Raw genomic sequence first — 24,749 nt, 5'->3', positions numbered from 1 at the left:
GCCATGAAAACAAACAAGCCACATGACCACTCTGTATAAACTGATGTAGGACCTGCTTAGACATAGATTGCTGAGTGAGCAAAGCACAGTTGAAAGCATGTGTACAGGGACTTCCCTAGTGGCACAGTGGTTAAGAATCCGCCTGCCAATGCAGGGGACACGGGTTCGATCCCTGGTCCGGGAAGATCCCACATACCGCAGAGCAACTAAGCCCATGCACCACAACTACTGAGCCTGCGCTCTAGAGCCCACAAGCCACAACTACCAAAGCCCGCATGCCCTAGAACCCACGTGCCGCAACTACTGAGCCCACGTGCCGCAACTGCTGAAGCCCGTGCACCTAGAGCCCATGCTCCACAACAAGAGAAGCCGCTGCAATGAGAAGCCCATGTGCAGCCACGAAAACCCAACATAGGCAAAAAAAAAATAAATAAAGCTAAATTTTAAAAAAAGAGAGAAATCATGTGTACATTATGCTATTTGATTAGAGGAAAAACTCATATGCCCGTGTCAGGACACAGACTGTAAGGGTGGTACCTCTGGGCAGGGGGCTGTGGGTCGGGAGTGAGAAAGAGACTCACACGGTTTGCCTTTTTATACAGCTTGATGATTTTTCTTATCACTTGCATGTTTTACTTCTTCCAAGAAAAAGTAAAACCCTTAAACTCTGGCCTGTACAGCTTTTTCAAAGTTTGGAAGAACTGCGGAGTCATTCTAGTATGCCCCATGTCTGGGTGTGGCTTTGGAGGCTTGGTGGGGACTCTGGGGATGTCCCTGTCTCGCCCTTCGCTTGGAGTCTGAGATCTCGGGGTTCCTTTCCTTAGGGCATTGGCTCTAGACCGCTCAGGTTCCAGCCCTCCCCACCCCCCACCCCCCCCCCCAGCCTGCCACCCAGTATGTCCCTGGGCCACTCTCTTCCTCTCTCTGAGTCTCCATTTCTACACCCTCCAAATGGGCTCATACCCTCTTTCACATGGGAGTGTGAAGTGACAGGTATCTGTTAACACTCCCACAGCAGGGCATGTGGTAGGTGCCCCACAAACACTTGTTCTCTGCCTTCTTGCCTCAGAATGTATCTTTTTTTAAAAAATAAATTTATTTATTTTATTTATTTATTTTATTTATTTATTTTTGGCTGAGTTGGGTCTTTGTTGCTGCACACGGGCTTTCTCTAGTTGCAGCGAGCGGGGGCTACTCTTCGTTGTGGTGCACGGGCTTCTCACCGCGGTGGCTTCTCTTGTTGTGGAGCACGGGCTCTAGGCGCACGGGCTTCAGTAGTTGTGGCGCACGGGCTTAGTTGCTCCACGGCATGTGGGATCTTCCCGGACCAGGGCTCGAACCCGTGTCCCCTGCGTTGGCAGGCGGATTCTTAACCTCTCTGCCACCAGGGGAGCCCAGAACGTATCTTTGACTGTACATTTTGCCATAGATAGATGATAATAATAATGATGGTGATGATGACAAATAACCTGGTTTCAGCATCAGTCAGGATGGCTCAGCCAACCAGGTACAGACTGTCAAGAATGTGGCCGAATCAGCAGGTGGTACTGGGAATTTTTCTTTGCGGGAAACTGAGGGTCAACCCACTTGCAAAATCACCTTCCCCAAATCACCACACCCTCCAAAGTCTCCCTGATGAAAATCCTAATAATGAGCTAATGCGTGAGCCATTATTACCTGCCAGGCACTATTTCAAGTCCAGTTTCTGTGTTGTGGAAATTCTCAAGCAGCCCCATAAGGCAAGTGCTTCTACTGGTGCCATTTTACAGATGTGGAAACTGAGGCAGAGAGAGGTTAATTTACGCAGGGACACACAGCACGTGAGTAGTGGGACCACACTGTTTGAGCCATTGCCCACGACATGCCTCTATGATAAACCCCGGTGAGGCACACTCAGTCCTTATTCTGTATTCTGGGGGGTGGCTCCCTGCCTTACACGAAACCTATTATTACCTCCTGTGTGCCCAGCCCCAGGCCAGGCACTGGAGCTGTGGAGTTTTTGCCTTCCAGGGTATCTATCAGTCTAGTGAAAGGGAGAGCCACAGATAACATTTGGAAGGTGTTCAGATAGAGGCTGGGAACACAGAGGAAAGAGTGACCAGCTCAACCTCAGGATTGGGGGAGCTTCTCACCAGAAGGGACATTTGAGTTGGGCCTCAACCTGCAAGGGTGAGTAGGAGTTCACCAGGAAAAGAGGATGACCAAGGAAGAGGAGGGAAGATGGGGAAGGACATTCCAGACAGAGGAACCATAGCATATTCAGGGAACAGCACGTGGCTGAAGGTCGCTGGGTGGTTAGATGTAGGGGGAGTATCTGGAGATGAGTTGAGGGCCAGCCCCTGGGGCACTTGTTATGTCCTGCCCCAAGGAGCGAGTCCAGGGTCACAAGATCCAACCTCATCAAGGGCCAGGCAGGCGAGATAAATCCAAGTGATGTGGGCCGACCCTGGAGCTCCATTCTGCTCTCTCTGCACTTCCGACTTGTAGGACCCCAACTCTTCACACCCACAGAGGGTCGTCCCTTCTTTGGAAGCACAGCCCTGGGTATCCTCGTGTTCTCGCCTCTGCTAGGGACACGGGCACAGTGTTGATGGGACCACAGCGGGTGTTGATGGAGGGCAGCCAGCACTCTGCCTCGGCCTTGGAACCTGGGTGGCAGGAGGGGATGGTGGGGCCTCTGACCAACTGGTGAGCTCAGAGCCCCTGCGGGAACAAGGGCTTGAGTGTTCTGGAGCAGCCAGAAATCTGGACTTCTATGTGAAATCTCTGGATTGTTCAATGTCAACTCCAAATTTTAAAATATGCATCAGTCGAGCCAAACAGAACACATCTGTGGGCCACCGACTTGCAGCCCTTATTTTCTGACTGACTTCTGCATGAGAATGCTGTTATGGAGGGAAGGCAGGCTGGCCCCTTGGAGGACCTGCCTAGCTGCGGGCATGGGGGTGCTGGGGAGGTCCGCAAGGGAGGGTCAGATCAGTTCCAAAGGCGGTCTACCTTTCTGACGGTGGGGCTGCTTCACATTGAGGCCAAGAGTAAGAAGGGGCTTTGGGGAGGGTCTGTGGACCTCTGTCCCCCTCCCTGTAAGCAACTCTTCTCGGAGGGCAGGGGCTGGGGGCTGGCTCCCCTACGCCAGTGCCCACCACCCTTAACGGGGTGTCTGTGTTGTTTCTTCCAGTCTCTATCTGCTGCTGCCTGTTCATCCTCTTCCTCTTCCTCTCGGAGCTCACCGGATTCATAACGACAGAAATGTAAGTTACATCGCCCACTGGTGAGGCATTCCAGAGCTTCTGGGGATCCCAGATGAGAAGAGAGAGGGGCTTTACAAAGGAGAGAAACCTCCGAACCTTCTACCTCCTGTTTCCGAGCCTGTGGCATCAGTCACTCCTCTGTTTCTTAAAAGGTTTTAAAGCCTGAGCGAAAACCAACATTGCTTTGTTAAAGCTGAAGAGAAAACGTTGGTTCCCTTCTGGGGTCAGGGAGGCACCTCCCGGGTCCGCCGATGAACAGAAATCATTTGCTCATGTTTGCCGTCCCTGTGTTTGGCCAGTGGGCTTTTTTCCCTCTGAGTCATCACAGGGTCGTTTGATGTTAAAGCTGGAAGAAGTCAGAGAAAAATGGGGGCAGCTTTCTACCCGAGGCGGTGGAGGGGGCGGGGTTCTGACATCGGAGCCTGGCCCCCTCAACCAAGCCCCCTTCCCTGTTCTAGGCCCACACTGGGTGAGGAGTCAGCATGGGCTTCCTGGCAGCGGGTTGACGCACTGTGAATCCATTCCCAGTTCCTAGAATCATCTGTTGTTCAGATAACCTAGTAAATGCTCTGGGGCCTGTGTAACACCGAATGCCATTGGAATTATTCAGTCACAGCCTCATCAGATGCCCCTCTGAGATGAATTAGACCCAGAAGCTTCCTGCCTTCACCTCTGGCTTCCAAGCCTCTGCATTTCCGTGTTTATAACCCAGAAAGTCATCACGGGGCTGGCCTCTGGCCACCCACTCCCCTGTCCAACACTGGAATTTTCTTTTTCACTCATGGAATTTCTTGGTTTCCTGTGCCTCCCTGTCAGCCACAAGACAATAGGAAACTGAAAACATAGCTGCTCAGCCCAAGATGGTCCTTGTTGCTCTGACCACCTTAATCCTCAAACAGCCCTGGGAGGTAGTTGTCCCCTCTTTATAGATGAGGAAACTGAGGCTCAGAGAGGTGAGGGGACTTGTCCACTGTCTTGCCCCACCCATCCCCCCCCCCGCCCCAACTCATTTCTGAATATAGCTTCCCGCCCTCCTCTGAGTTGGGAGAGTTTATCTTCCCTGTCTCTCTGATCCTGTTTTTAACCCTGATGGCACCAAAGCCCCAGGAGCCTCATGGAGTGTTGGAAAGAGCACTGGACAAGGCCTTGGGAGATCCAGGGCCAGGTCCTTGCTCAGTTACCCACTGCTCTGTGACAGGTGGCAAGTTGCCAAACCTCTCTGGGTCCCAGTATTTCTGGCCAAACAAGGGAGGGTACATCAGAGGCAAGGCTTTCTTCCAGGTCTGGGGAAGCTTGTCTGCTTCCCAAGACATAACTCCTTGACCAGGCAGGGGTCAGACAAGGAACTTTGTTCCCCCTGGACTCTGTCCCAGTCAAGTGTGCACATTTGGGCCACTGGATATTTCACGGGTCATCCCATCATGATTTGGAGGTGGAAGCAGGGAGAGCAGCCAGAAATTGAGACCTGCTGGCATTATGAAGGACCTACTGTGTCACCTGCTGGTCTCTCCAGGTCACGCCCCATTCCCTGGGAGGGGGGCTTCTGTGCAGGCTCTCATGTTCTGAGCCAGGTGAGAAGTGGTACCCAGGTGACAGCAACAAGGAGGGAGCCCTGACTGTATCCCAGGTGCCAGGTGCAAGGCTTTACCTATTCCAGGCAGGGACACTAGCAAGTGCAAAGGCCCTGAGGCAGGAATTACCTGGTGTATGTGAAGACAGAGAGCTGGTGTGGCTAGAGCACAGTGAGCAAGCAGGGAGAGTAGAATATGGAGCAGGTGGACCCGAGTCAGGCCAGGCTCTGTACACTGCCATGGATTAATGGCGATCATCCTTGGTCCTGAGCCCTCAGAAGTCAGGCATCAGGTCTGTCCGATTCACTACCATGTGACTTCATGCTCAGAGAAGCCAAAAATGCAGGCGGTGGACACAGATGGTCCACAAGCAAACACAACGGGATGTATCCATTAGTGATAAGGGCTCCGAAGAGAAAACAAAGCAGGATAGGAGATAGAGAAGGTATGGGATATTTTGTGAGGCTTTAAGAAGATTATTTACCTTGAAAGGTGCCTGATATACTTTAAGATCCATATCCCTTCAGGCATTTATTCATTTCATATTTCTTCCCTGTCTAACGGGAAAAAGGTTGTAAGGCCACTCAGCACCTCTCATGTAATGAGTACTCTGTGAGTGTTAATTTTTTTGTCTCCCCCCTTGAGTTAAGAAGGAGCCTCCCTCACCTCCTGCTGACATTCTGAGAGGCAGTTCATTCAGCCGATCATCAGCGTAGCTGATAAGGAGGCAGAGTTCCAGGCAGCACCCCGACAGGTAGATTTGGACGTCAGAGCTGGTGACTGCAGCAGGAGGTGACTGCAGCAGTCACTGTGGTGACTGCAGCACCCCCCGCTGCTGTGTGCAGGGCCCTTGAGCAAGCCCGGACAGCTCACTCCATTTACCAGGGCAGGACTCACTTCTTTCTCAAGAGCACAGTGTGTTCCCCTGCTCTATCCCCTTGCCCTCTCTAGGACTTCCTCTTCCTGGCTCCTGGGAGCATTCTGAACATGCTGGTCCCACCACACCCCGGGAGAGGAAGAAAGAGGAGGGGAATCACAACACGAGGGGCCATTCATTCAGTGTTTGCCTTGTGTCTGGCCCTGGGCTAATAAGCACTTCCCCACCGGCAGTGAGAGGGCTGGGGAGAGGCAGAGAGCAGTGGGGGTGAGAAGAGAGACCTGTCCGGGCCAGAGGCTCCATCCGTGATGATGCGGTGTCCCTAATGCCTCCTCTCTCTCTGCGGCCTTGTGACCAAGGTGCAAGAGTTGCCCAAAGGGCGTCCTCGCGGGCGAGGGCTCCACAGGAAAATCTAGAGGACAGGATTGCACCTTGGGGTCCTTCCTCTCTCAGAAGCTTCTCCGACCCCCGGGAAGCCCTGTTGATCCGGGAAGGACCGCAGGTCACAACTCTTTTCCTTTTCTGGGTGGCTGGCCCTCCCTGGCAGTTTTGTGACCACAGTGGGTTGGCCTCCCCACCCCCGCCATGAGATTGTAACCCAAGGAAATGAGGTCACCTCTGGTTGGATCAACATTGCTCTAACGCTGGCCTGTGGTTATCAGTGACATAAGAGGCTATTCTGGCCCGGCCCGGCAGGATGGGAAACCTGTTTGGGTGATTGGACTTCAACCTGGACATTAATTATACTTGGGAAAGTGGCCCCCCAGGGTGCTCTGAGGCTCTGTGTTTGTAAGGGAGCGGCATCCTGCTCCTCAGAGAATGTGGCCACAGAACATTCCAGTCTGTGACTGCACAGGCTCTGGCTGCTCTTAATTATTAACATGATGAGGATTTATAATAAGAAAATGTAGTAACTGGAACTCTCCATTGATCATTTATAGCTTAATACAACTCAGACTTTTCAGTTGTGATTTGTAATAGGCAACCACATGCCAGCCACCTAAGCTAGCACTTTATAATGCTCATCTTATTTAAAGGTCACAAAACCCCTTGAGCCAGGTACTACTGTTGACACTAGTCTCACTTTATAGCTGGGGAAACTGAGGCAACAGGAAGCTAAAACCACAGTGCAGTTAGTAATTGGTTAGAGCGAGAGTCAAACCCAGGCTTGGGGCTTCCCTGGCGGTCCAGTGGTTAGGACTCTGCACTTCCACTGCATGGGGCACACGTTTGACCTCTGGTCAGGGAACTAAGATCCCATATGCTGTGTGGAGTGGCCAGGAGGGAAAAAACAAAACAAAACAAAACACCCAGGCCTGTCTGATGCCAAAGCCTAGAATTGGTACCCAGACCCCCATATCCCATCCTTTTCTGCCCAGAGCATTTTGGAGCCCCGCGGACATGGCATCTGCTGCTTTTTGGTCAGAACAGTTCACTGGGAGACTTGGATGCGCCCTTCTTGGGGGAGGTGGCCTCACAGGCAGGAAGCCATTGCCCACCGAGTTGGAACTTGGACATTACCTTGAACTGTGTCCTCACACACTCTAGTAGCAGGCCCAGAGTGGGTAGGCCAGTAACTTAGCCAGGAGGAGGAGCTCGACGGCTCCCTAGGAGCCGAGCCTACCCACTCTGAGGCCTGGATTGTGAGCCAGGGCCGGGTAGGGAGCCACGGTCATCACGTGGAAGAGCCATGGGTGGCCTGAAGGCTTCTGAGCATCGAGTGATGGGATGGGGTTCGTGCCTCGGGAAGATCACCTCTTGCAGAGGTGGGTTTGGGGTGGGGTGACCCTGGAGTCCAAGGCCTGGTGAGGGGGCTGGGCAATGACCCAAGGCAGAGGGGCTGAGGGTCCCAGGATGATGGCTTTGGAGAAAGGGGTGGGGGCAGGACTAGGTGGCTGCAAAGAGATGCTATGGGGACATCTGCCTGATAGGTAATAGGTACACTAACTTACACCTGGAACGGTCCGGATTTAAAACTCAAGGTCCCAGAGAGCTTGCTTGCATAGCCTCATCCCTCCCCTCCCACTCCCACCCCAAGCCCTTTACTGCGAGCCTCACTGCTGGGTAAGTTTCCATTAGATCAAATTATTAAGCATGGAGGTCAGCGACTTTGGGCAGGAATCCGAAGTATTCAAGTGCTCTTCTAAAAGCAAATAAAATTGTTTTCTGTAGATGTCATTGGACTCACGCCTCAGCCTAGAATTTCAAGGCCCTCCGTTACATTCCACCTACTCTCCCCCCACCCAAACCTCCCTGGTCCCTTTCTTCCTCTCTCCCTACATGGCCACTGCTTACTGACCCCCATGTAGTCGGACGCGGTCTGGCGTCCCCCACCTGGAATGTGCCCCCCCTCCCGCCCCCGGAACAGAGGTTGTGAGCACGAGCTCTCTGCTGCCGCTCAGGGAGCCCTCATCCTGGGCAGGGCTGCGGGTGGGAAGGAGGCGGATGCTGCAGCTCCTGAGGTGTGATGGGTAGAGATGACAGAGGGAGGCTTGAGAGACACAAAGGGAGTGGAGCCCTTAGCACCTCCTGTCCTGTAGGTACTTGGGCCATGGGTGGTGTGGGGTGGGCATCTGCAGATTATCAGAAAGATGGTGGCCCCTGCATTGCAGGTCTGCTTGGGGGCCACCTGCCTCTGGGTCTTTCATTGATCCTGCCCCACCCAGTGGAATGTGGTGGCAAAAGCATGGCTCTGGGCATCAGTGGCTCCAGCGTCCAGTCCTGCCTCTGCCTCCTCCTGGCTGTGTGCTCTTGGTCAATCTTTTATCTTCCTTCCTCTGAGCCCTGTTTTATCCTTGTGTAAAGAGAACAGTAACTCGGATTAAATGCTGGCTTGCTGTTTAAATGAGATAGTACTGATATATGTGAAAGGCCCCAGCATAGTGCCTGGCACCAGCTGGGTGCTCAGAACCAGGACATCTTGCATTAGTTATAAGCAAGGCAAGCTTTTGTGTGGGCCTTAGAATATCCCAGGGGCCTTGCACACAGGTTTAATCCTCACCACAGTGCTGTGAGGTGGATCCTGTCGCCGTGCCTGTGATTATCAACTCGGTAAACATTGTGATATTAATAATAACAATAGGGCTTCCCTGGTGGCGCAGTGGTTGAGAGTCCGCCTGCCGATGCAGGGGACACGGGTTCGTGCCCCGGTCCAGGAGGATCCCACGTGCCGCTGAGCGGCTGGGCCCGTGAGCCATGGTCACTGAGCCTGCACGTCCGGAGCCTGTGCTCCGCAATGGGAGAGGCCACAACAGTGAGAGGCCCGTGTACCGCAAAACAAAAAACAAAAAACAAAAAACAATAAAAGTAGTGAATATTCATTGGGCACATACTATTTTCTAAGATTTTGTCTATGGTTGTCCCTATTTCACATCTGGGGAAATTGAGGCTGGTGAAGAAGGCAAAGCCCCTTGTAGAAGGTCAGCCAGCCTGTGGGTAGCAGAGCTAGGATTTGAGCCCTGAGAGCATGGAAATCCAACACGCCGCCTTATTCTCTTTACCCAGAGGGGCCTGTGCTCTGTGCTAAGCCCTCAGACACAAATGATAACATGCACACCCCTGGCCCTGGGACAGCCTGTAGCTTTACTGCCAGTCCTCACACAGGCCTGTGAAGTAGCTAGAACCATTATCCCTCTTTTTCTCCTTTTCTTCCTCCCCTCTTTCCTTTTTTCCTTTCCTTCTTTCTCGTGAGGTATGTGTATAATGTACAAACGGCAAAGTGCACAAATGTTAAAGGTGAGGCCTGATGAATGCTTGCCTGTGTTCACATCCATGTCACCATCGCCCCATCAAGACAACACGTCTCCACCTCCTGAGAGGTTCCCTGGAGCCCCCTCCCAGTCAGGAACCACCACCACCACTGTTCAGACTTTTATTACCATAGATTGATCTTGCCTATCTTCAGACTTCATAGAAAGCTTTCCCAGTTTTACAGTTGAGGAAACTGAGGCTCAGAGAGGCGAAGCAACTAGTCCCAGGTCCCCCAGCTTCCAAGTGGCAGAGCCAGGAGGTGAGCCCACATCTGTCTGCCACTTCCCCGCGGGTTCTCATCACCCATGCTGGTGACAGGAGGAGTCAGGCCCACAAAAGCCCCCAAACAGCAGTGGTGAAATCCACAAAAAGCATTGATTTTTCCCTCCAGGTGGGCTGATTTCTAGCCTCTGTTTGCCTTTTAAAATCAGTTCAGCCAAGAACGTTAACTAGCCTTGGCAGGCGCCTGCGAGTGGTGCTAAGGGCAGGCCTGCAGCGCTGGCATGTGGTGGCAGGAGGCCAGGGGCCCTGGAACATTTTCCGTGGACCTGGAAGGCGGCTGTATTGACCTCAATGGGCGGGCGGCACAGGTGATTGAACCGTGTTCATCCTGCAGCCCGGAGCCCTTCCGGAAGGTGCCTGGGAGCAGCCAGTCCTGGCCTTACGTAACCAGACTGGCCCCAAGCTCTGCAGGCCAGTGAGTTTTCCATCTCCTCCCCAGCACTTGGGCCCCTTCGTCTGGGGCGGCACTTTAGCCCCTGGGAGCCTGGGCTCCGTGGGCTGGGAGAGGCCTCCTGGGGCCTCGAGGGTGAGCTCACCTTGGTGCCACACCTGGGATTCACCTCGCTCTGTGCTGAGGTCACCTCCAGAGGATTGCCAGGGGATGACATCATCCCACAGTCTCTCAGTGATGTGCAAGGGCCCAGCCTCCCAGGTAGGAAAGGTGAGTAGCTTCAAGGAAGAGTCTCACTCAGCTGGGAAGGGAAGCTGGGGGCTCTCCGTCCGTGATGTTCTGTGAATCATCCAGTGATCTCATTACTCAGCAACCCTACGGAGCTGCGAATTAAGGCGGGGTAGAAATTGGGCACTGAAGGCTTAAGAAAGCATCTGGCTGTGAAGAAGTAGATTTTCCTCCAGCATAACCTCCTGTGGTCCTCATCGCTCCTCTGCCACTGGCGCTCACTTGTTCTTCCTGATCTCTGACATGGGCCAACGCTATGAGCCTGCCAAGCCCAGGCCCTTGTCTCCTCTCTCACACGCTGTGGCCTCAGAGGACAAGGGCCCCGCTCCATTTCTCCTTTGATCCTGGATGCTGAGGACGAGAGGGAGGGGAGGCAGCATGAGCCCTGGAGAGCCTGGTGGAAGGCAGACCTGAGTTGGGGTTCCACCTTGGCCAGCTCTCGCTGTGTGACCTTGGGGATGGGACTCACCTTCTCTGAGCCTCAGTTTCCTGGTTCTAAAATGGGGATCAGTGGAATTCCCTGGTGGTCCAATGTTAGGACTCCATGCTTCCACTGCAGGGGGCACGGGTTTGATCCCTGGTCAGGGAACTAAGATCCCACATGGCACGTGGCACAGCCAAGATAAATAAATAAATAAAATCGGGATCAGGACATTTCACAGGAGCAGAAGGGATAATATGAATGCGTATAGGCCTGATTGGGGCCTTTCCTGGCTTAATGGCCTGGAGGCCCAGTGATCTGAAGGCTCAACCGAGTCGGTTGCTCTCTGGTCTCTGGGAACATCCTTGTGACCCCCACAAGGAAACAAGCTCTAGGTATCTTTTTGAGCCTCTCTTTTCTTGTTAATTGAGCATCAGCTGTATCACACTAGGAGCCAGGGGCACAAAGACAGGGTCTTAGTGAAAATGAAGTGCCCTTGCCCTGGCCTGACTCACTCTTTCCCAGAGAAGTGGTCATTTACAAGGCTCTCTTAGAGACCAGTTGTTTAGAGCTGACAATCCTTTATTTTACAGCCTGTGGACAGGACCCACGGGGCCTGATTCATGTTTAAAATAACCACAGCCCGGCCACCTCAAGCACTGCCCCATAGCTGCCCATTAGGCTGGCCTTTAGAATCGGTGCCCTCTCCTCGCGGGGAGTTTACCTGGGAATCAGAAGTGAGCTTCAGCCACAGCCATCTGGTGTCCCTTCAGCAGCTCCTCGGCAGTGTCTCCAAGTCACCTTGAGCTCGGCACAGCCGTATGGAACTCGGTACCTTTCTCTCCCCGTTAGTCCTGCTCCTCTTCCAGGGGCTCCCAGCCCAGTGAATGGTTCCAGAAAGAAACGTGGCCGTCTGCTTGCATGCCTCCCTCGACCCGCCCCTGTGCCCTGTCCATCAGCGAGTCCTGGCTGCTCCGTACACCATACCTGCATCCCTCCCTCCTCTCCATCCCCACCACTCTGGGTCCAGGCCACCATCTCTGACCTGCACCACTGCAGCAGCCTCCCAGGTCTCCCTAGTGCACAGGGCCCTCTGGTCCTAAGCCTCCAGAGGGGTCCTATCCAAGTGCCAGCCTGACCATGCTGCTGTGCTTCGGATCCAGTCTGATGGCCTCTGGCCCACCTAACCTGGCCCCCACCCCTTCTCCGACTGCATCGCACCCACTTCCCTTTGCTCTGTGCTGCAGCCATGGTGACCTTTGTCCAATTAGCCCAACGACCCATGCCCTTCCTGCTTCCAGACCTCTGCAGTGCTGTCCCGACGACCCTCCCTTCCTCTTTGCCAGGACAGTCTACTCATCCTTCAGACCTCGACTCCCAGAGACGGCTTCCCAGCCCACTCTCCCCAGGGGTCCATCACCCCATGAGTCCCTCCCACGGCACCCCACAGCTTTCCATCAAAGTCGGGATAAGGTGTTTGTTTAGGAGCTGAGTGGTCTCTCTAAGCTCAATGAAGGCAGAGACCGTGTCTGTCTGGTTCCTCGCTGTCTCTAGCCTGACAGGTAGTAAGTGCTCGAAAAGTATTTGTTGAATACTGAGCATATTGCTAACAGATCCCAATGTGGTGCCATTGTCCCCAACAGCAAGGTGGCCTAGCTGTCCATAGAGCCACCTACCCACACTATGCCTCCCCCGCCCCACCTAGATGCCCACGTCCCTGTCCCTGAGAGCTGCAGGTATGTTACCTTAGATAGTAAAGGGAACTTTACAGATGTGATTATGTCAAGGGTCTTGAGATGGGGGATGATCCTGGGTTATCCAGGTGGGCAGGATGGAATCACAAGAGTCCTTACAAGAGGGAGTTAGGAGGTCAGAGAGGAGAGAAGATGCCCTGCAACTGGCTTGGAAGGTGGAGGAAGGGGCTATGAGCTGAGGCCTCCAGAACCTGAAAAGGGCAAGAAAACCGATTCTCCCCAGGAGTACAGCCCTGCAGACCCATCTCAGACTTCGGACCTCCAGAAGTATAAGAGAATAAACGTGTATTGTTTTAAGCCATTAACTTTGTGATAATTCATTCCAGCAGCCACAGGAAAGTAATACATGTATTAGTCTAGCTGTGTCTAGGGCTTTGTGAGAGCCTGGGTGAGGATGAGTACCCAGAGAATCCTCGACTTCCCAGCCGGCTGGGGGGTTGGGAGGGTGTGGGCCTGAGTGGGGGAGCTCAAGAGAGGAGGGAGTCAGGAACCGTGTGCCTGTTTGTACCAGGCCCTGATCCCTAGAACGGTCTCAATTCTCATGTGAGTGTTCAGAACACCCCGTTAACAGTGGGTGGCGGTATCCCCATTTAACAGAAGGGTTCACAGAGGTGAAGTTATCTGCCTGAGTTCCATAGAAAAGTGGCAGAGTCAGGATTGGAAAATGAATCCGTCTGACTCCGTGCTCTTGCCGCCATCCCGTCCAGTCCTCCTCCCCTCCTTCTAAGGGGTAAGGCCCGCATTTGGAGAGCGCCACGGATATGGGAGCCCTGTCCCCCTGTGCCTGAGCAGGTCCAGGCTTCCCCCAGATGGTGGTCTGGGTTGTCTGAGCAGTGGTCATCAAGTGAAGTGTCCCTGGCTGTCCCCTGCAGCCGGGATGGGTGTCCCCATCTCAACAAGGCTTCTGTACTTGTCTCCTTCAGTGTGAACGAGTTGTACGTCGATGACCCGGACAAGGACAGCGGGGGCAAAATTGACGTCAGCCTGAACATCAGTCTACCCAATCTGCACTGTGAATGTGAGTATTCCCAGCAACCCTCTGCTCTGGCAAGACACTTCTCTAGACAGTGCTGTGTGTGCAGAAATGGCGAGATAACCAGGACAAGTTAAGTGGATGGCAAGCTGCAAACAACGGGCAGCAGGAAACTCTCCCCACTTTTGTGGGGCAGGATGTAATCAAATGTGCATGCACTTGGATTTTTTTGGAATAAAAAAACACAAGACACTGCCAATGGTTTACCTCTGGAGAGTAGCCATGTTGCAGGGTGGCGGTGGGGGGGGGGGCGCGGTGTCTCTGAGGTCACGCTGCCAAGAAGTAAAACGTAGATTTTCTGCAAGTGGTTTATTGAGAGAGGGCTCCCAGGAGGAACCTGTAAGGGCATGAGGGAGGTGAGAAGACAGGCAGAGGTGTGTGTTCAGCTGACGTCTTAATTGCGGCCTGATCCCATGGGGAGCCATGGCGTGTGAATGACATCGTAGTCTGTCTCACCTGGTAGCAAGGGGGCTGGGCTGTTAGTATCCATATCCTCGGCTGATGGGTACAGGGTGGTGTGTGGGGATGGGTGGGGGCCGTGTAACCTCCCAAGCATCCCAAGGCAAGGGCACCTCCTACCAGCCAAGAGCAGTCACCGGGAGAAGGATGCAGCTCTGAGCTGTTAGCAGCCATGGGAAACATCCTTTTTGACTTCACACTCCATTGTGTGACTGTGTGTTTTGTTTTGTTTTGTTTTACTTTATGTGTTTCAACCAGGAGAATGAATTACCTGTGTAAAACAAAACCTATTGCGAGTCTGGTTTAGAGTCCGATTCTGGCTCCTGTGTTTACTAAAACTGTGTGACCGTGGCTAAGGTGACCCCTCCGAGCCTCAGTTTCCTCAACTGTGAAATGGGCATAGTGCCATCTCTTGCTTGAGGTCGTTGGGAGGATCTAATGAGCTGGTTCCTACATTGGTTAACGAGCAGGCCGTGTTTCCAGCTGTCCCTTTGCCCCAGCCTGGCACGGACCCCATGCAGGCCCTTCTCCTCCTTCTACTCCCTTCCTTACTCCTGAAAGGCAGAACATTGGGCGGGTCTGTGGCAGAGATAGGGAGAGATTCAGCTGTGTTATTGCTTTTGGTGAGAATTACATCACAGTTTTGAATGCACAATGGGCCCCGAGCCCGGGAACCTGTTGAAATGGGTTGGTTTTATTTTTATTTTTTCTCTTTCTCTCAGAAAAATAATTTGTCTGTCAGCTTCTCATTCAGGAGGTGGTTGTGTCTCTGGAGCAAAGGAATTCTTAGGCCAGAGGACTGGGACCAGGGGGGCAGGAGCAGGAAAGGCTGTGGTTCCAGGCTCGGTCCCAGCTCCAGGTGGTGGCCCAGGAGGGGTGGGCGACCTGAAGCTGCTGGCTGTGCTGATCCACCAGGCCCTGCCCACCCCAGCGCCTCCCACTAGAGCCCTGCACTTAGGCTTTTCTTTAAAAGAACTTCGAATTTTTATTATAGGAAAAAGAAAATGCGTGCTCACTATTATACCTTTGGAAAACCCAGAGCAGCAGAGAGAGAAGTCGCCCATAATTCCACCTCCGCTGGCAACGTCAGTTGACACTTGATGCTGTTCCATCCCGTTGGCCTTCCGTTCCCTGCATTTCTAAACATGGCTGAGATCATGCTGCCTGTGCAATCTCATATCCTGCTTTTAAAAATAATCTTTTTCTGGTAAACAACTAATACAGGGATACATTTTTTTATTTTTAAAAAAGATACATGTTCAAAATACAGAACTATGTAAAGAAAAAAGTAAAAGAAGTACGTGCTTCCCACATGCCAACCACCGCAGAGGAAGCCCCTGTTAGCAGTTGAAGGGAAGGGACCCCTTCACTCACCCCGATGTATCTCTGTCTGTCTGTCTGCAAACATATGTCATGTTTGGTGTTTTGTTTTGTTTTTTCTTTTTACATAATTGGGACCCAACTACAAGGGAACCTTTCTGGGATTTCTTGTTTTTTCCATTTATATCTTAGAGCTGTTCTTATATTACTCATAATATTAGTAAAATAATAACCACAGCTGCCATTTATTCAGCTCTTACTCGGGGACAGGCGCTGTCCAGAATCCTTTGGCTGTGTTTGTGCCTTAAGATAAGAGGTGTTCTAGCAGAGTGGCCAAAGGGTGTGGGCTCTGGATCCAGACTCTGTGGGTTTCAACCCAAGCGCCATTGTTTCTTAGCTGTGAGATCTCAGGCAAGTTACTTAACCTCTCTGTGCGTCAGTGTCCCCCAGTATAGGATGGGTCTGATAATATTATCTGCCCTACAGGGATGTTCAGATGGTGCCTTCTTATGGAAAAGGCACTTGGAAGAGTGTCTAGCCCGTAGTAAGTTCTGTTTTAATTTTTTTAATCCTCGCAAGCCTAGGATAGAACAAGCAACTGAGGCACAAAAAGGTTAGGTAACTTGCTCGAGGTGCCACGGTGTAGGGGCAGAGCCTGGAACCACAGGATAGGACAGACAGGACAGTCCAGACAGCCCCAGAGCTCAGACCGCCCCTCCCCACATATGTGTTTAGCTCATTCCTTGTACCCACTGCACAGCATTCCGGAGGGGGCTGTGCCATTGACCAGTCCCCCGTTGACAGGCGGTTGGGTTGCTTCCAGTCGTCACAACTTCAAATAAGGTTGCCCAGAGCCTGGTGCACACGTTTGGATGCGTGTGCATCTGGAGGATGGGCTCCCCGGGGGTGGAACTGCTGAGTCAAACGGGGACCTGCTTGCATTTCTTTTCATCCGAACATTACGACATCAGCATTTCCCACGTACAACAGACCCAGAAGCATCATTTTTAGTGGCGCATCACACTCCCTTCTATGGATGGGCCCTCGCATACTTCCATGCCCATTGAGGAAAACCGGGCTGTTCCCATTTTTCCCTTTTACAGTCAGCTCACTGAAAATTGCTTCCAGCTGCTCTTTCTCTGTATCGCAACCTGCTTTCTAGCACTCCTATCAGGGAAATCTCTGCATTTCCATAGTTTACAGGGATCCTCGCTTGCCTCTTGGACCATCTCAGGCAATACAGTTGGCTTGGGCCTGCCCATCTTGCAGATTAGGAAGCTGAGTCACAGTAGGTGATGGAGAGTCACATTGGAGTCAGGACCAGGACTCCAGGCCCCAGACTTCCCATTTAGTGCACGGAGGAACCCAGAAAAGTGCCCACACTCCTGGAGGGCAAGGCCTGGAGGAGCGGGCATTGGGTAAAGGAAGGTGTGACTGAATGGCTGCCTGAGCCTGAATGATGCCCAGGGAACCCAGAGACTGTCTGAGATGCAGTAAGTGCTGACATTTATTAGGTACTTGCCACCTACTGAGCATCAGGCCCCGTTCTAAGCATTTTCGACACATATTACTTATCTGATCCTCGTGATTCTCCAAGTAAGCTTTAATCGTCACCCCCGCCCACTCCTCACTCGCTCTCCCCACCCCCACCATTTACAGAGAAGGAAACCAAGGCATCGAGAGGTTAAGCGCCTCAGCCAAGGTTGCAAGCTGATAAATGGCAGGGCCGGGATTCAGACCACCTCCTAAGCCTGACCCTCTGCTGCATCACAATTAGCAGGCTCTGCACCCCTGCAGCCTGCAGTCCTCCATCCCCGGCCCACTTAGCTACTTCCTTCCCCAACTCTTTCCAGCCGGCAGGGGCAGGGGCAGGGGCAGGGGACAGGAATGCTCGCTCGCTCTCGGTCCAGCCATCACTTTCTCCTCCTCCTCTGCTGGCTGACCCTTTCTCTGTGGCTCTGGGCCCTAGACCGTGAGCTCCTGGATGGCCAGGGGCCCTGGCTGTCCATGAAGTGGATGAATGAGGGGTCCCGAGAGGAGGGGACTGGTCGCGTTTTTCTGGATGTTTGTGACTCTTCTCTCCTTGCCTCCTGCAGTGGTCGGGCTCGACATCCAGGATGAGATGGGCAGGCACGAGGTGGGGCACATTGACAACTCGATGAAGATCCCGCTGAACAATGGTGGGGGCTGCCGCTTCGAGGGGCAGTTCAGCATCAACAAGGTACAGAGACCCTGCCTGGTCCCCTCTCAGCTTGTTCCCCATCCCCGTGGTCCCCTTCCTCCCTGGAAACTGGATGGTGGAGCTGTGTGCCCACTTGGCCTCCCCCGTGTCCAGAGCCCTGGCAAGCTGAGGGCCAGCATCCAGGCACCTGGCAGTTCCTGCTGAGAATCTGGGGGCGGGGGTGGGTTTCAGGCTCCCTGAGGTTTGGAGCCCCAGCTGGCTGGTTCAGGAAGGAGCTACTTCTCTCCCCAGTGCAGAAGGAGTGGGTGGTGAGAAGACGGTAGAATTGGCAGCCCTGAGCCCGAGTGTGCGTCCTAGCCCTTCCCCCTCTTGGCCAAGCAGTGCCGCCCAGGTCACTAGACCTGTCTTAACCTTAGTTTCCACACCTTTAGGCTGAGGATGTGATGATATAATAATATGATTCTACTTCTACTTTACAAGATGTATGTGATGATTAAATGAGCTATTACACATTCATTCATTCAAAACACTTTTATGGAGCACCTGCTGTGTTCCAGGGTGGGTTACCGGCTCTGGGCAATGCCTGGACTAGGTGGGCAGCGTTCTCGCGCTGGTGGGGCTTCCGTTCTAGTGGAGCGAGGCAGACAGTGTGCAAACTGAAAAGCATTTCAATGGGTGGTAAGTGCTGTGATGAGGAATGAAGCAGGGGAGGAGTGAGAGTGGATGGGTTTGAAAGTACCTGGTCAGCTCCAAAGGACCATTCAGGTATTACTGTTGTTTTGTCACTAGAACCAGGAACTTCAGATCCTAAGTTAAAGGTGTGAGCGCATTTGGGAGAGCTGGGAAATCCCGGCAGCAGCCAGCACTCTTCTCGGCTCTTTTTTCTATTTATTTATTTACTTGGTTGTGCTGGGTCTTAATTGCAGCGCACGGCATCTTCATTGCCGCACACAGGATCTTTGTTGTGGCATGTGGGATCTTTAGTTGCTGCATGCAGGCTCTTAGTTGTGGCATGTGGGATCTAGTTCCCTGACCAGGGATCGAACCCAGGCCCCCTGCATTGGAAGCACGGAGTCTTAACCACTGGACCAACAGGGATGTCCCTCCTCGGCTCTTTTTATGTGTTATCACAGTGGAGCCTCTCAACAACCCTGTGAGGTGGCACCATTTTACAGATGAGGAACCTGAGACCCAGAGAGGTTAAGTATCTCAGCCAAGGTTGCACAGCTATCCCCATGTCCCACAACTCCCCTTCCCAATCCCAGCCAGGCTGAGCCACTGGCTTCTGCCTGCCCTCCTGTAGCCTCTGCTCAGATGCCCTTCCTCTAATCCTTGCCATCTCAGTCAGAGGTTGCAAACTCACTGGCCACACACAACCCAAAAACCAGTTACATTTGCCCCATACAGTATTCAGATCCATCAGAGGCAATATCAAAAGACCGGGAGTCCAGATTTCTGGCTTTTAAAAGTCAGAGGCTCTAGCCGCACTGGGCCCGAGTTTCACTGGAAACAACGATCTGGAGCTAATGACCCCCCTTTAGACAGTGTGCCCTCCTTCCTGCAGTCCCCGCTGGATGGCTGCGAGCCTTGGCCCAGATGCTTGGGACACCTGGACCTGTCTCTCTGTCTCCATGTGGTCTCTCCATGTGGTTTTCTTCCATGACAGCTCAGGGCTCCTTAAGGGCTAAAGCAAAGACTATCACTTCTGCCAAACTTCATGGCTTAATAGGAATTAGGTGCTGGCCCAGGTTCCATGGGGGCGGGGGGGACCACCCAAGGGTGCGGGTGCTGGGAGGTGTGGTTCATGGGGACTCTCTCTGCTGATTAGCTACCACACAGGGTCTTTGCTGTGCCCCGTGATTAGGATTTACGGTGCTTGTGATGGGAGCCATTTGAAGGTTTTAAGCAGGGAAGCAATGCAGTCGGATTTATGCTTTATAACTGCACTATCCAATACAGTAGCCACCAGCTCCGTTTAAGTTGATTAAAATTAAGTAAAATTCAGGCCCCCAGTCTCACTAGCCACACTGCAGGCGCTCCATAGCCACATGTGGCTAGTGGCTACCGTGTTAGCACAGATAAGAAACATTTCCATCATCAGGGAGAGTTCTCCTGGACAGCAAACCTTTAGAAAGATCAGTCTGTCATCTGTTTGGGGAGAGACTGGACAGGACCAAGAGCAGAGGTCACAGACAGTGCTTGTGGCAGTGGCATTGGAGAGAAGGGTCCAGATTAGGGAACGAGTCAACAAGACTTACTGATCAATTGGTTGTGGGTGCTGAGGGCAAGAGTGGAATCAGAGAAACCTCTTAGGTTTTTGTCTTGACAACCAGGCAGTCCCATTCTCTAAGTATGGAAGCTTGGGAAAGCATGGATTCTGTGCGAGGTGGGGCTGGGACTCGGTCCTTCAGTTTTGGACACATTTCATTCAGGATTCCCATTAGAGATGTTAAATTGGAAGTTGAGGGGGTGCTTGTGGAGTGAGTGCAGGTGAGAGCTCTGGGCTGGAGATGTAAATGTAGGAGTCATCGGTACACAGATGATGTTGGCCTTCACAGGTCTACATCAGTGCTATTCGAAGTGGGGCCCTCAGATTGCAGCAACATGGATGGACCTAGATGATTATTGTACTAAGTGAAGTAAGTCAGACAGAGAAAGACCAATACCATACGATATCACTTATATGTGGAATCTAAAATATGGCACAAACTTACCTACAAAACAGAAACAGGCTCACAGACATAGAGAGCAGACTTGTGGTAATCAAGGGGGAGGGAGAGTGGGGAAGGGATGGATTGGGAGTCTGGGGTTGGCAGACGCAAGCTATTATATAGAGAAGGGATAAACAACAAGGTCCTACTGTAGAGCACAGGGAGCTAACTATATTCAATATCTGTGATAAACCATAATGGAAAAGAATACTTTGAAAAGAATGTATATATGTGTATAACTGAATCACTTTGCTGTACAGCAGAAATTAACACAACATTGTAAATCCACTATACTTCAATAGAAACAAACAAAGTGAGGCCCCCAAACCAGCAGTATCAGCATCACCTGGAACCTGTTAAGAATGCAGATTCTCAGGCCCCACTTTGGATCTACTGAATCTGTGTTATAACAAGCCCCCCGGGGGATCCTGATGCCACTCATGTTTGAGGATCATTGGTCTAAGCTAGATTACCTAGGGAGAGGTCCACAGACGCCCCAGGGAATGCAGATCAAATTCAAAGAGACGGTGAACCTGGATGGGGAAAAAGAATGACATGTTTATTTTTATGAAGCTCTAACTCTAATTTAGCGTTCTCTTCTATGATGAATGTAGGCAGTGAACCATAGTAGCATTAGCAGCACCCTTGACCTTGTCACCAATAGAAATTGCCGGTATGTATATCACATTAAAATTGTCACAGATCATTCTGAGATGCTGTTTCCATTCATTGCTGTTTTGAAATTGCAGTAATTTGTTGGTCCGCGACCAGGTCTTATTATTTGCTGCATTAATAAAGAGGCATGGGCAAATGTCTGGTCTATTTTCATTACTGTTTAAAACATCGTTTCTTTCCTCTGTGATCCTATGTGTTTTATGCATTCGAAACTTTTAAAGCATTTACAACATAGGTGTCGGCAGACTGGCAGCAGGTCCACGGCACCAAAAATGTAAGAACCTAAGGTCTTGATAAGGATGCCGTTTGAGGACCGATTTCTGGTGCATGCCAGTGTTTAGAAGTGGGGAGGAAAGATAGAAGGAGCAGCCAGATAGGTAGGAGGAAACCAGGGCTGAGTGGGCCCCAGAATCTGGAAGAGAACATGCATCAAGGAGGAGGTCTGGGCTTCCCTGGTGGCGCAGTGGTCGAGAGTCCACCTGCCGATGCAGGGGACGTGGGTTCATGCCCCGGTCCGGGAAGATCCCACATGCTGTGGAGCGGCTGGGCCCGTGAGCCATGGCTGCTGAGCCTGTGCGTCCGGAGCCTGTGCTCCGCAACAGGAGAGGCCACAACAGTGAGAGGCCCGCGTACCACAAAGTAAAAAAAAAAAAAAAAGAGGAGGGCTGGTGCTGCAAGGATGGGGTGGACCACTGACCCATGTGCTTCAGGGAAAGCCCATGTGGGAGAGAAGGGGCCACTGCACAGCCAAGCCCTTGGGATGCTGGCTGCAGTGGATGGCACGCCTTGGAGATGAGGGAAGGCCAGTGTGGGCACAATGCAGGGAGGTGGGCGAATTGTTGGTGGGCCAGGCTCTCACTCTGCCTCTGATGCCCTCTCTCTGCCCCCATGTATGTGCCTGGAGAGCTGCTGCTCACCCACAGATCTCGTTGACATGGGTGCCTGAGTGGGAGCCCTCCCTCCCCTGCCCCTGCCCCTCCCATCATGATCCTTATGTTGCTCTTGTCCATATCACATTCTGACTTCCTTTGACCATTGCCCCCCGCCCCCCGCCCCCGGCTCATTCACTCATACATCCTGCTCTTGAGTGTCTGCTGTGTGCCTGGCTCTACACTTGGTACTGGGGTGCAGTGCCCAGAGAAGCAACTGATGTCCCTGCCCTTAGTGGCACTTACAGTCTATTACGGGGTGACAGGTAAACACTCAAACAAGCCAATATATAATTTGATGAAGCAGCCAGGAAGAGAACGAAGGGGGTATTATGGTGGGGAATTAAGGAGGAGACCCCCTGAGGTAGGGTCATAAGGGAAGGCCTGTCTTCGGGGTTGAAGGATGGTTGAAGATGAACAGACACATGCATGCCTTCCTATTGGGGGGGCCTCCCCTAGGAGGGTATGATCACCTGGGTTAAACAGATATAAACACCTCAGACGGTGAACAGGAGGGACCACGTTTACTCAGCACCGAGTATGGGGTGGGCACAGGAGAGACAGGACAACCACCCAGGAGATGGCCCAGCGCCACACTCTCCTCAGCTTGGCAAACATGCCCCAGGCTGTGGGTGGCTTCCCTTAGACAGGCTCCAGTGAGGCCTCCCGCTGGCTCTGGCTGAACCGGAGCTTGCTGTTTGGGGTCAGACAGACCTATGGTTGAGAATCCCGGCTACAGTGCTCACTGGTTGAATGACTGGGCAGTTTAGCCTCTTTCAGCCTCGGTTTCCTCATCTGTAAAATGGGGTAATGATACTGCGCTCACAGGTTGTGAGTTGTGAACAGATTAAAATCTGTAAAGCACATATGGCAGTAGGGATGGGACAAGTCTCGGTGCCCTTCCCCGGCTGGCCTTATCTGCTGTCAGTGGGGTGTCTGTGATCTCATCATCTGGCACCCGCCGTCACTTGGCTGCAAGTGTGCTCATGAAATGTGCATGGATAACGTCCAAGAAATGGGTCTTCTCTGGTCAGGGGACAGCTGAGATTCTAGAAAAGGGTCACACTAGCCCTCACCTTTTGGCTGCCGCCACCTATTGGGTTCTCACCCGACCCTTTACCAGTATGAACTCATTTAGTCCTTGTAACAGTCCTAAGGAAACAGGCACAGGGGATTAAGTGACCTGCTGAAGTGCCGAGAGCTGGGGTTTGAACCCAGGCTGCCCGGCACCAGGGCCCCTGCTCCGTCTCCTGCACCCCTGCTTGTTGCTGCTTCTGGCCAGCATCTCGGTCACAGCTCAGGCCAGCCTCTGCCCCCCACCCTTGGAAGGTTAAGAGTTCGTGCCTTCCTGGAGCTCTCAGTCAGGGGGTGCTCAGATAAGAAAGCCAGCCGTGATGACAGGTGAGGTCAGCAGCTGGGCCCCGCCCCTATATCTCCCAGCATCAGGCTCACACTTGCCCTGTGGCCCCCTTATTCATCCATCAGGAAGGCAGCCAGCAGCCAGATGTCAGAGTTCACATGTTTCAAGCTGCACCGGCAGCCCCCAGCAGGCCCCCAGCAGCCCGGAGTCCTTGCTTAATCACCCAGCCCCCCTGGAGGACAGGATGGGCCAGGGTTTGGGGCCTGGCTCCATCTATATGTTTTTAAAACCCGTCAGAGACAATGACGTAGGTCCCTAAGTCACAGCTCTAAAAGCGTCGTCTTTGCTTTCTTCAGCCCAGCGTGTGCTGGCGTGAGTCAGCCACCTGGGATGGATTCCGCGCCGAGGGGGAGTGGGTCACTGAGTCACAGCCTCAAGGGGCAGCAGCGGGTGGCAGATGTGCGGGCGCCAGCCTCCTTGACTCACCTAACTCTGGGAGCGTGAGGCCCAGACTCCAAACCCAGTTCTGAACTCTGCCCACGGCCCTGTCCACGGGAGGCCCCATGTCACTGCATAGAAAAACTCTGAAGGATGCACACCGGATGCTATTTGTTTCTTACTTCTGGGGGCGGTAGGCAATGGGGACTTTAGTTCTGACTTTATCACATGGATTTTTTTTTTTTTTTTTTTTTTGCGGTATGCGGGCCTCTCACTGTTGCGGAGCACAGGCTCCGGACGCACAGGACCAGCGGCCATGGCCCACGGGCCCAGCCACTCCGCGGTATGTGGGATCCTCCCAGACCGGGGCACGAACCCACATCCCCTGTATTGGCAGGTGGACTCTCAACCACTGCGCCACCAGGGAAGCCCTATCACATGGATTTTTAATAGTGAAAATATATCCAGGTATTATTTATATAAGTCAAAATGAAGCTTAAAGTATTTTTAGAGTACAGTAGGGTTTTCCCCACACCCTGCCCATGTACGTGCTTGTTCCCTCTTCTGGGAGGGTTCTTGGCTCTTGGCTCAAACATGTTCATCCTGTAAACCCAACCCAATAACACCTGCCATCGGCTTTGTATTCACCTCATTTAATCCTCCCATAACCTTTTTTGGTTATTATCCCCATTTTCTTGATGGGGAAACTGAGGCACAGAGTGGTTAATGACCTTGCCCAAGGTCCCACAGCTAGGAAGAGAGGACGGACTGGAAGCCGCATGTGGCCCTCACCTGCTACTCTACCACGGGTAATTGGGCCCCTGAAGCGGGCAGTGCTATCCCTCCAGGGAGATCTTGCCGAGCTGTTGTTTCTATTCACCCCAGCCAGACCCAGCAGGCTGCCCCCTCCTCCAAGCAGCCCATGACACACTTGACTGTGAGCTCGCTGAGCCTGGGCCGTGCCCTGTTAGCCTGGTACCTCTCACGTCAGTCCAAAGCTTAGGCCCTAGTGAAGACATTAATATTCCTGCAGGAAACCCACAACTCCGTGTTGGAG

At 52.6% G+C, this 24,749-nt stretch overlaps 1 protein-coding gene across 1 annotated transcript in view; it reads left to right on the top strand.

The window, feature by feature from the left end:
• ERGIC1 (endoplasmic reticulum-golgi intermediate compartment 1) overlaps positions 1–24,749 on the top strand; it is a 108,916-nt gene that overhangs the window by 56,582 nt on the left and 27,585 nt on the right. The window contains exons 3-5 of the mRNA XM_060094937.1: positions 3,179–3,251; positions 13,509–13,603; positions 17,494–17,618. Of these exons, the coding sequence (XP_059950920.1) occupies positions 3,179–3,251; positions 13,509–13,603; positions 17,494–17,618 (293 nt within the window). The remainder of the gene's footprint in view (positions 1–3,178; positions 3,252–13,508; positions 13,604–17,493; positions 17,619–24,749) is intronic.

The sequence above is a fragment of the Mesoplodon densirostris genome, chromosome 3 (genome assembly GCF_025265405.1).
Source record: "Mesoplodon densirostris isolate mMesDen1 chromosome 3, mMesDen1 primary haplotype, whole genome shotgun sequence".
NCBI lineage: Eukaryota > Metazoa > Chordata > Mammalia > Artiodactyla > Ziphiidae > Mesoplodon > Mesoplodon densirostris.
The sequence above is the reverse complement of the archived record's forward strand: the minus strand, read 5'-3'. Positions and strand labels throughout refer to the sequence as shown.